At 43.6% G+C, this 12,474-nt stretch overlaps 1 protein-coding gene across 3 annotated transcripts in view; it reads right to left on the bottom strand.

Moving 5' to 3' along the window:
* Window positions 1-12,474, bottom strand: part of UNC80 (unc-80 homolog, NALCN channel complex subunit) — a 133,095-nt gene that overhangs the window by 19,860 nt on the left and 100,761 nt on the right. For all 3 annotated transcript variants that reach the window (XM_068407722.1, XM_068407721.1, XM_068407723.1), the window contains 6 exons: window positions 12,319-12,411; window positions 10,094-10,129; window positions 9,538-9,756; window positions 5,359-5,559; window positions 2,932-3,055; window positions 484-609 (listed from right to left, as the gene is read on the bottom strand). In XM_068407722.1, coding sequence (XP_068263823.1) covers window positions 484-609; window positions 2,932-3,055; window positions 5,359-5,559; window positions 9,538-9,756; window positions 10,094-10,129; window positions 12,319-12,411 — 799 coding nt within the window. The remainder of the gene's footprint in view (window positions 1-483; window positions 610-2,931; window positions 3,056-5,358; window positions 5,560-9,537; window positions 9,757-10,093; window positions 10,130-12,318; window positions 12,412-12,474) is intronic.

Here is a 12,474-nt window from a genome sequence, read left to right as displayed (position 1 = left end):
CCTGCTTTTTTGAGCTGGCACACTGTGTGATCAGCTCAGGTAAGAGCAGAAGAGCACGAGCTCCACTCTAACTCCAGTTAGATACATGGTCCCACAGGAAAAGAGGTAGGGTTGCATGGATGTGACCCAGGCCAGGGCCCACCTCCCTGTGGCAGGAGACTTATGATAACTCCTTAGATACTGCAGAGAATCCTAACGTGCTTGTCAGAGCCTTAAACAGCATCAATCAGCCGAACTCCCTGGAGTTCAATGGTAGTGTTAAGCTGATGGATGCTTGCTGTGGACTTCGCCCCAACAGGAGAATTCTGAGCTCAGTTCAAGCCTTCAAAAAGAAGGGAGAATTTACATGTTGCTTCTCTTTCATTTTTGGTATATGTTCCACAGTTTTTGCCCAGCTTTTGCAGAAAGAAAACAGAGCACCGATGAGTTGGTGTCTCAGCCAGAAGGTATAACAGGCCTGGCCACAGGCCAGGGCAGACACACCTGTATCTGCAATGCTACAAGCCGGACAACAGCTGTGCTGAAGGGCAGAGGTGGCGAGAGATAAGGGCTGAGATGAAGAAGGGGTAATCCATCAGCCACACTGGAGGGTCCTACCACTCCCATCACCTGCAATACAAACAGAGCACATCACCACAACTGACTGCTTGCAGTTTCATCCATGCCATATCCTCCAACGTCAGTGAAATGGAGGGGCCTTCCATTGAGCACTGAGTTGGGGTGGCTCTAGGAGAACCAGCCCCCCCCAGTGGTCCTTGTGGCAGCTGGGGCCAGTGAGGAGAAGGAGTTCTAGCAGGGAAAGGGAGGGGAGAAGAGGGAACCAGCAAAGATGTGAGGGGTGCACAGGTAACCCGGTACATTTATAAATGTACCCAGTACCAGCCCTGAATGACCAGCACTGGACTGGTGGAACAGTTAGAGTTGGAGGATATGTCATGTAACGACTGTAACAAACAAAAATATGTCATCAAAGCAAAAAGTCTGCATTGAAACTGGACATCTTTTCCCTCCTCTTGCTCATCTACTTGAAAAATAATGTCCTAAGTCTGACCCAAGACGGGTTTTGTACAATGTTCAGATTCCTCTCACACACAGTCTGTTCTTAGGAACTCTAAGTATGATCCATCTCACCTGACCCCAGATGTCTGAAGCAGAGTCACCAGCATGTGACCTGGTTGTCTGGAACTCCTTGAAATATCAGCACAAGAAAATAGCACTTCTAGGGGAGAGTTATTTGAACCATTTTGGATGTGTCCCTCAGGAGGAATTAAATCACAGGCCTGCATATGCCTGCTTCTCTCCATGACTAGACACATCTAGATGATAGGAACAGGGAAAAGCTACCAGGCAGATGCCTGAGCTTCGGGGAGATAAATGCACTCTGTTTTTCCAAATTCAGCCTGGGGAGAAAGGCAGTAACCAGTTTTCTGCCAGAAAAACAAAGGACAATTTAGAAGGGGAAGAGGCAGAGCCCTTTCTTTATATCACCACGGATTATCGTTTAGACGTTTTGCCTTCTTCCTGGCTGATCTCGCTTTGGGCTTCATGATGCAACTGTTCTACACATGATACAGCATGCAGTCAGGGGTGCTTCCAGAGCTCACAGTGGCCATAGTTCTGACAGCTAAAGGTAAAATACTCTCAACAGTAAGAGTACGTCTTTTCCTGGTAGCTCTCCCTGATGTTCCCAGCCAGCTGAACGTAAGCATGACGACTGCACTTCAGCACTGCGGAGCTTTCCGCTATTTTTAGAGCACTGGCCAACTCTTAATGCAGGCCCTTTGGAGAGCTTGCCGGTGTGATTCACTCTGCTGTGCCTGCCTGCCAAACTGCAAGTCCACTCTAAACTTGTCTTTGAGCTGACTCTAGAAGCCTCCCCATGCAGCAGCCCTAAGTAGTCTGAGGGCCCAGGTTTGCAGTGCCTCCAAGTAGCTACCTCTGCTTGAACAAGGGAGAAGACTTACAGAGTCTGACAGGTTGGAGCTTCCCTGCCCTTGCAGCGATGAGTGCTGTAAGGACTTGAAAGGCAGGAGCCTGGCAAAAATTGATAATGCATTTTAACTGATGATCATTGTTTTTAAAGCTCCTCAGAGCACTGTTGAACCCTGGGAGGTTTTCTGTTACTGCTAGAAAAAGTTACAACATTTATGTTCAAAGAAGAAAATGTTACAAAACTCAGTAACAGTCAAAATGCTCGTGCAGCCTTTACCCCTGTATTTGTATTTTTTCCACATGGAATGTAAGCATGCATGTTTGTCCAAATGGCTGGAGTTACACTGATCTCAAACAGAGGGTTTGCCCCCAGTGTAACAGCTGCAGAAACACTACAGTCTATCCCTGAATGACCAGACAGGCGCTGTCTGTATCATCTCTCTGTTGTAACACACTTAGGAGCATAAATTCTACTAAGAGTGGGATCTGAACATTGTACAGTGCAAACCTGTACTAGATCAAGCCAGGGACATTGCAAACAGTGGAGTGAATCCACCCATGTAAACCCTTCTAACTAGCCAACACCTGATGGCCTCTGACAGAGCCGTCAGGGTCCTTCCCCACTGGAGACGGTAGGTATCCCCAGTGCCACCCTCTCCCCATCTCTACCAGGTGTGTGGAGTCTCCACCACCCCACTCTCCAACTTGCAGCCCTCAACTCTCAGCTCAGTCTGGCAAAGGTGGATCTTCAAAGTGGTACGTGGGAAGCAACGGAAATAAATCGCTTGACCGCCACTACTGGTCACTGTATCTCCCCATGCACCACTTCAAAAATGAACCTTGCTATCTCTAGTGTCACTTGCGAAGTCCCCTTGCGAGGGGGAAGAGGGACAGGTAAAATGCCAGGAATGGGTATGAACTGTCATCTTCAGTCCAGAGAAGTCAACAAGCCAGGGGAGGTTTAGCAAGGGTTCACGGGGTCGCCGCTCGGCTACTCACCAGATTGACACAGACATTGATCAGAGACCTAAGGTGAGGCAGGAAGGATATGATTGGCTGCCTCTGAAGTGTCAAACAAACCCCTTCAATCAAATTGCTGGCAGGCTCCCACTCAACCTGGCGCCTGCAATACAACAGTAGGTGCTGTTAGCCGCGGGCCTCCTGCCCCCCACCAGACGCTCGCAGACACGGCGACCGACACACACTGACGCCCACAGAGGAAACGTTTCAGACAGCCACAATGTCCAAGATGAGCACAAAGTGCACAATGGAGAAAAGGGTTTACCCACGCAGCTCAGAAAAGCACAGGGCCACAGAGCACACTGGGCATCTGAGAGAGACAAGAAACATAGCAGAGGGGTCTGTGCTAGCGACATAAACCCCTTGCAACAGCATGGCAGATGTTTCATGCCCTGACGCTTCCCTCCAACAGATAGTGAACAAGAGGGAGCCACCAGACAGCTCTCTCAGGTGTGCTTGTGTGGGGAAAGCGGTCTGCTGTGCCACGCTCCCAGCTGAGAGCCACTCCTCCATCTCTTGTGGCTTGCGGATGTTCTCACCAAAGGGAACGAACCCCATCAGCTGTGAGCATCCTCTGTAAGCTACTTTTTCAGTCTAGTCTGCTCTGTCAGAGTGACTCCCAGACAGAGTCTGCCCTAAACTTAAACTGGCCCAGCAGTACAATCTTTACCTTCCTCACCCTGTGCAGGAGGGCTGATTCATTCCCTACCAGCACCAATGTCCTTCATTCTAGGAACCTTTCTTCCCTGACACTTTGCTTTTTTCACCAAAACAGCTTTTAGGGCTCGTGACAGATGCTGAATGGAGTCTCAAGCCAACATGTGACTGTGCACTTACTGGGACAGAAAGACAAGGCTTGCATAACTTGTTAGCTCAAGACTAAACAATACCCTAATCAAGCTCCCCAGTAGACTTCTCAGAGACACAGGGGATCAAGCGTTCACTACCTAAGTTCTTATGCAGACCAACATACACCTCATCTTTCAGCATCCACTGTTCCTAAATCTCCTGAAGAGTAGTTTGTTCTTGTACTTGTTCTTACACATATACTACTCCCATCAGACACTGGTTTTGGAGCAGGGTGCCCACAGGAGGCAGCATGTAGGATTCTGATATGAGTACCCCAGTGGATGACTCCTGGGGTCTGGCACCCAGCCCCATCTCTAAGAGGCTTCTTGGCCCAATGATGTCTAAATGTAGTTGGCTGCATTTGTTCCAGTGGCTTTGCTGTCTCTATCCCTTTGTGTACAGAAGAGCAGTTTCAGCCAGGCATAGGTACAGGCACAGAGAGAATATGAAGGGAATTTTAATTTATAAGCATTCATCCAGCTTACGCAAAGAGGAAAGATCTTCAGGAACAGGAAGACTCCTAAGCTGCCTTTGAGGCAGAAGAAAGTATAAGCGAGGAAAGAAAGCATGAGCGAGAAGCAGGCAAGACATGGCAAAGAATCAAACCAGCAGGAAGGAGAAGCATCAAAATTTCTGCCTCTAAATTCCCTACAAGGGCAGGATTTCTTAAAGCAGATTGTTAGCCAAAGGAAAGTGATAGGTAGTGATGCCAGAAAGAAGAGATCGCCTCCCTATTATTTGCTCTATCTCAGTTGGGTACATATGATTCCCATTGAGACCTAAAGTTTTGTGTCCGAGTCCTAAATTCTGATGTTCTCTAACATCATTTGTCTTCTCAGCTGAGACTGCCAACAAAGTGACTGATTCAAGCATATGCCCATGAGGGTGACTGAGACCAATGACTCTTTTTACTCAAATCACTGGAAAATCCACAGGGCTGAGAGATTTTATACTGCCCAGACTGGATTTGTATCACTGCCTCTGAGGTAGGAATGCTCCATATTGAATACTTCTTGAAGTTGCCAAAGCCTGTACCATAATGTGGTGCATCACACCAGGCTTTTACTAGCTACTGACTAGATGCAATTGATGCAGTTCTTTTCCATTTACTAAGGAGCATTCAGAAGCTACTGCATAGCTCCAGACTATTTTTAGCTTTACAGAGAACAACAGTATTTTCATGAGAAGGCATACTCTTACTACAGTTTAACTTTCCATTAAAAAATGGAATTAATCTCCTTAACTCACAGCTAAAATAAATAAAGAGGGTAGTGAGATGGTACAAATCTGAAGATGTATTCTGGAGAAAGAAAAATGAGATTTCTGGAAGTTCTCTCAGTAGTTCTTAATAACTATGCATTTCTTCTCTTGCTACCAGAAGACACAACAAAAATGTCAACATAAATGCACACTTACGGAGATAAAAACATGTGTTCACTTTCTGATATGTTGTAAAGTTCACTGCAACGTGACAGTTTTAGTAAGATGACATACCCACACTTCAAGGCTTGCAACATCAGAAATGGACCCCTGAGGGTTTCCATTATACCTGCTCACCTCAAAGTAGGCATCTTGTGAATTTTATTGAACATACGATCCAATCTCTTTAAGATGAGGATAAGGGCAGGTCTCACCGCCTCAGCTGTCCAGTCAGTGATGGGCAGCATCTCCATAATGTAGCGCCGGAGACCTCGGCTTTCCATCGTCTGTGTGTCATAAGGTGCCAGTTTCAGCAGGGAATGTGCGATTTCTGCCAGTCTAAAACCAGGATTTGTGAAGAGGAAAATCAAATACAACTTGCATTTCTCCACACATGCCAATGAACTAACAGATAAATCTCCAGTAGCCTAGTAAAAAGAAAAAGATGCAAAAGTCAAATGTGCTGCTATTTAAACTCTTAGACTCGATTCCACAGTTCCTGGTCTGTTAAGATTATTTTGCTGGAATCACTGTTTATATTTATGTATACGTGAATGGTGTAAAGAATATTTTTACATTGATATTAAATGCACTAAACAAACATGAGGAATCATGGATTTGTGTAGCTAAAAACAAAGTACCTGAGCTGTTAGTAAGATTACAACATTGGAAATGCCTGTGAAACAGACGTGACACCACCTGTACGTCAATTAATGAGCGATTTGGTTTGGTTTTGTGCTTGTTTTTCAGCGTCAGCCCTTTAAGAGGTCTCACTGTGCAATCTTCAGGTGTTACATTTTAAAAATAACATGCCATCCCATGGATTTACACAACATGTACTTTGTATGATTACTTCCTACAGCTTTGATTTGTTTCTCCTAACACCTCTACAGCTTGTGTTGCTGTTGCTGTTTCTTCTTCTAACCCTCCCAGATGGGCTCACTGATGGCATTTTCTGTATTGACTGTGAAATACCATGGCACATTTAACTTACACTTGCAGGCTGACAAAGACCTACTGAAATACTTTAATATTTGCGGTAGACAAAGACAAGTAATAAAGCTACATCTACTAATAAAAGGGATAGAAACCTGTATACTCCCTGAAACATCAATAGACTTTGTAGTGGACTATTACAGTACAATCCGATTCGTATTGTGGGGGCTTCTTCTGAAATGCCTTCAACTAATGGAACATATTTCCATTCTCTTTAAAATCTGCCTAGCCATATCAAGGGCAACAAGTTCCTCAGATTAACCATAAGTGCCATAAAAGTGTTTCTTTATCCAATATTTCTTTATTATTACTTTTTACAAATAGTTTGTCATACTATGGAGTAGGTCTGTTTTACTAAACACTGTGAAATTTAAATTATAATATTATTACGATTCTTTCTGGCAATACAATATCAGTGGTACATAATGGTATATGAAAACTTTCTTATGCATTACAAAGTACGAGATCCATCTCATCCAACTTGAGACGTCAGTCTCAATTAATCTTCTAGCTCCATTCATACAGAAATAAGCAACCTGGGAAATTCTTATCTTCCTGAAATACTGGGATAAACAGCTCATTGGATGTGCATCTCCCTTTTCACTGGGCCCAAAGAGACCTTTATGAGTTTTGCAGACTAAAGATTTAACTTTTAAATGGCTAAAACTGGGTGAGATGAATCCTGTCTGAAGTGACTAGCACATTATCTTGTTTTCTGAAATCTCTGAAATGGCATCTGTCAGCCTCCCAAGACCATGGCTGTCACATCACATTCTGGTAAATCTGCTCTCTACTTAGAAAAGTTTTTTTCCTACAGTGGTTGAATCCTGTCAGTCATTTCACTCATATTTATGAAATAAATTTATGTAAGAATCAAGACAATGTTTGCTTTTGTTTAGGGCTAACTATGATAAAGCAATTCAGGTTCCAAGCCCAATAAAGCAGTTATTTCCAGCACTTTCCAGAAGACATAAAAGAATCAGAGCACAACTCATTATCTTCTGCAAACCAATCCCTTAGTTTTACTGCTGTAACCTTTCACCAATGAAAGACCTTCTCTCTTTAAAAGAATGCAGTATTTGCCAGCTACTACTGTGTACTGTGACCCTGCTTCATGGAAGCCTTCTCACAAGGAAGTATCTTTCCAGAAAATATAGCAATAACACCTTCTGTACATATGGATTAAGTTTGTTAAACTCATCTTTTAAGAGAGGGACATAAAATAGTTTAAGAACAATTAAACTCAGTTACTCTGGAATATAAAAACATGTAGAAATTAAGTTCCCATATTACTGTTAAACTGCAAATACTTCTGTGTAGTACACTCAGAGCATTCTTATGTTACATACAAATGTAAGATTAGGATAGTAAAAAGAAGCAAGCCCCTTACTTTACTGCACTAGATAAAGTTCATTCATCAGACACATGTTCCTCACTCCCACTGACCCAACATGGCTAACCAAAGACATAATCCGGCCTGAGAATCTCACCTTTGTTTCTAACATAAGATTAAAGTTCTTATCTCAGGCTTCTATTGCTAAAAGTCATGGAGCTAAGTAATGCAGCTAAACAGCTGTATTGATTTCCGAGGCTTGTGTCCCTTGGAAAAAATGTAAAGGTGGCACTGCAAAAGCAGGCATGTCCATCAGGTTTTCAGTTTGTTTGCAGCCAAGCACTGCATAAGAATGACATGCATCTGCGGAAACAGACATCTCTTGTTTAAAATTACCCTCTAAATTATTAAACACTTGCCAGAGGGGAGGAACAGCAACTTTCAATTAATATGCAAACATGCAAGCCAAACAGAAAACACCTGCCAACTCCCAAAGAAATTCAGTGCATTTGTTAAACAAGACCTAAATTAATGTAAAACACAATTTTGTGTTCTATAGAAACAGCCTGAATCCAAAGATCTCTAATTATGACAGAATCTGCCAGCTAAGGGGCTTTGCCATTTTTTTCAGGCATACATGTAAAAGGTAGAACATTTAGAGGGCTTTCCTTGGTCCAGGAGCAGGAACAGAGCTGGCTCAGTGCATTGCTAGGGTCTGTCACCCTTCAGCTTCCTTTACAGGCTATTCCTGAGGAAAAAAGTATAGCACTCAGAGTAATAATTCACAGCCAGAATGGCCTCTTGGGGTTCGGGGAGCAACATAAATTACTGTTAAGGTGGTTCTGATTCACTTTTGAGGCTGGTCCCAAACAGCTTAAGATATCTTTGCTATCTTTCCTATTTACTTTAATACTCTACTGAGCACTGTTTGGCTTAGGCCACAAAAAAAAGCCTCTTGGCATTTAGCTATTCTGTATTCAAAGAATGATCTTGAAGTATTCTCATAAAAGAATTCAGATAGCTGTCTCCCTGTGACCCCCCTGCCAAGGGATAACCTAGGACCGCCTCATATTAATCCCAGTTTTCCTTCTGACAAGTGCCAGTCAGAACAGTGCTAACTGTGGCTCACTCAGAGAGTATCTGTGCTGTTTCCATTGAGACACATCTTACCATGAAACAACTCTAATGAGTTTATGTTTCCTGAGGGAATACTGTGTGAGAAAGGGGTTTTCCCTGAAAGTGAATGAAAAACTGACAACAGAATCAGGTCCATTCCCTCTTGTCCCCGTTTTTGTTTTCTTTTATCTCTGGATAAACTTCTGAGTAGCAACTTACGCTATTTTGTGTTTACCATGAACAGAAAACACAGAGAATTGGGTCTAAAGTGCTTAGAAGGCCCTACCCCCAACTTCTTCTAGGTCAGCAACCAGCAAGCTGGGCTCTCTGCTGCTCCTTAATAAAAGACTTGTGCACCTGCTGTATCACACACTGAAGTGGTGGTCCCATAAATGCCTCCTGTCCCATCTTTCCCCTTTATTTCAGGCATTTATGCAATGCAGTGCAGTGGTTGCCCTGCCCTTGTTGCTTGTTAGCAGCTGGTTCTGATGCACAGTGTCACAGGAGAGGATAAAGGTCGTATGCAGCCAGCTAGGCAGCTTCCCCACCCCTTGCCCTGCAGAGGCAACCTTATCTGCTCTGCCCCTCACTGCAGCCTATTCTGATGTATCAGATGGGCTTCCACAGAGACATTTCATCCACTAGATACACAGGTTTCAATGAGACCAGAGGAGAGCATATGAAACCTTCCTTATACACAGGCAGCATCAGGTACAATCTAAGGAACATCCAAAACAAGCTCTGCACGTTTCAGACAGCAACATGCAACTACACTACTAAAAAGTGCTTGTTCGCAATTATGAAAAATTAAAAGTTAAAAGAAAGGAATCCCCCTGCAATGAACAAGTAAAAGCAGAACGCCTGGGGAATACCTCATGTGGGACTTCACATCCAGCAGCTCCAGAGAAGTCACTCGGGGCTCACCAGCCAGATTCTGCAAAATCTTCAGCCTTGGACCACAGTGCTTGTAAAACTCTGTGCAGATATTCAGCAATGACTCCCGTGGTCTCCTGAACTCCTCTCTGGCAATTCGTTCATCCAGCTCCTCTCGGGGAAGACCCTGGCCCTCCTCCAGTAAGTGAAGGTTCTCCCTGGAGGATATAAAGTGAGAAAAAGTAGGAAGTGTTATATGCAGTGGAATAGCAGGGATAGATTATAACAACCTCTCCAACTTGTTTTTGCAAGAGATGCTTTTCGCTGCAATTTAAAAGAAAGATAGTTGCATCTGCAATTAAAAAAAAAGGGAAATTATAATCTCCAAAGTCTTGTTAAAAATTTAAATAATTTCTCTATGAACTATCCCTTGCTACCCTCGCCTGAAAAAAGGCTGCCTGTCATAGCAACAGTGGGTGGGACCCAGTGAACCTGGAAACTGCTGGGAAACAGTTCATAACAAGTCAGGAAGATTGGGTGAAGATTTTACTGTACCTGATAAAGTGTAGTTTGGCTCCCTGTTCTGGGTACCTGGGAAAACAGAAACAGTGTGGTTGTAAACAGCACCTTAGTAATGCCTAAAGTGTGCCTTTCTGAAAGAGGATGACACTGTTCTAGCCCAGGGGTATATTCGCTCACCATGGGCAGGATGGTATCTTGTGTCACTGGAACATCGGCTACAAGTGGTTAGTGACCACACTGAATGGCCTTTACCGCCCAACTAGCAGCAAATAACAGATTCCTATTTACTGCCCTTGTTATCAAAGGAAAAATTCAGGCTTAAAAACTATAGCCCTCTTTTGAGCAATTTCTCTTACTGATTTTCACTCCAGTGCTCAGTCTGTTTCATGAAGCCAGAGCTCACCTAGTGGAAAGAATGCCTCAGCATGTTTTTTTGGTTTATTGTCATTTTCTCTTGCCACTCCTTGTTGAGAAAGCCTTAACAAACCCTGCACCACTTGGCTAACATGTCCAAGGCAGGAACAGTGATCATTCTACCATCATGAGACTCCTGCTGTTGCTAGCAGATGTCTGTTGCAATGATAACACAACAGAAGAAACAAGTGCAGGAAACCTGGAGCAGAGCAAAAATACTTTGGATCAGAGACTGAATGTTTGATAATCAGAAAGATCTGGAAATGTAAACCATGATGTCTGAGTCACACAGCATCAGGAGTCTCTACATTGCCTCTCAGCACATACATATTAACTGCTCTCCAAAATCAGCAGACAAATAAAGCACTACTTTCCATTACACTTTATTTTCCTTAGACTGGGCAATCTTGCAATGGAAGTAAATGGCATATATCCACTTCAGACTTGAGCATGAAGGGGTTCATCTGCTTCTCAGATCCAGGATTGAAAGTCAAAGCTGTGTTTCATCCATGCCTGAATTGGTCTTAAAGAATAACAGACTGATTCCAGGAGTTACCAACCAAGATATGTACACTACACATGTATAAATTGACATAATAGCCCTTTGATGATCCATGCAGAGAGTGATTTCTATCTCCCTTCAATACAAAAAAAAAGACAAGGAATAACTTGGAAAGGGTGCCAGAAGGGTGTTCCTCATTTACAGTCCTATACAGCCCATGGTATTGTACTAGACTATTGGCTGTGCACAGACTTACTATCAGCTGTTAAAGACAAAAGAGAAATCCAGAGGAAATACTCTGCTCTGGAAGAATGGCTCCTGCAGCTTTTGCTAGGGGAGAATTCCCTTTCCAGGTCAGCACAAACATTCAGATTTCAAGCACAGTAAGGCATGGCCTGGCCAGGACAAGGCAGGGCTGCCCACAAGAGCAGTCAGTACTGCAAAGAAAACCTTCATAATCCCAAATTCTTGTGGGTGGATTTTTAGCAAGATTTCTTAAACCCTTGCTCTATGACTGAGTAGATTGTCCAGTGTCCTTGTCTAATTTGCAGTAGCCTAACTGGAATGGCCACTATGGCCAAGGAGCAGTATTACAGTCTGCTGCTGCCATCTCCTTCATTATTTCCTTCTTCTGTGTGAAGTTTTTTTTGTGTTTTTTTTTTTAAGAAGGACAAAAATATTCCCAGTCATTCTTCCCTTTCTCTCAAATTCTCTGCCACCCACTCCTTTGCTATCTGTAACCGCAAAAAAGCCCCAGACCATTGTGGATGTAAAGGTGGTAGAAAGAGACTGCAGGAAAAGTAAAAGGAAATGGGAAAGGGAAGAGAAGAAAACTAGAGGAGGTGCCAGTCTCTGCAAGTCTCAGCTGACATGCGGTCTGAGCTCATACTGCTGTTCTGTCTCTCAGAACAAGGCTACAAGGATCCAACCCTTCTGCTATCGAAGCGTGCTCTGCCCAGGGGTTGCTTTGACAGTGGGCTCAGAAGGAAGCAAAGCAGAGAACTGAGGGACATAGTTGCTTTGTCAGTATAGTTCTAGAGTGTGAAAAGGGAAACAAAAAGGCATTTAGGATAGGTGTCCTCCATTTAGATATCCTGGTCTTCTATTTAGTCACATGGTTTAAAACTAGAAATTCTAGTCTTGGGGACTTTCGTTACTGTCAGAAATGCAGTCCTGGGCTATGTGCTTTTTATAATCTGACTTTTCTCTCACAGTACTCTGAGCAATGAGAGCAATGACTCCAAGGACTCTGAGATGTTACCTTACTCCAAAAAACAAAAAAACAAAAAAAAAAAAGCTCTGTTCAGAAAAATGAGAAGGAAAGAAAAGCCCACTGGCTTACCTGGTGTTGACACCTGCTGACATGGTGTGGTTTGCTGTTGTGGTCCCTTTATGGCCTTGGTCACATCGACTCATCTGTGGGGCTGTCATAGGCCTGGCAAAGGCAAGGTGAATAGCACACTAAAGACTAAATCTAACAAGCACACTGAAATTCCAC

Source organism: Nyctibius grandis, chromosome 9 (assembly GCF_013368605.1).
Source record: "Nyctibius grandis isolate bNycGra1 chromosome 9, bNycGra1.pri, whole genome shotgun sequence".
NCBI lineage: Eukaryota > Metazoa > Chordata > Aves > Nyctibiiformes > Nyctibiidae > Nyctibius > Nyctibius grandis.
This window is presented reverse-complemented; position numbering and strand designations above follow the sequence as displayed.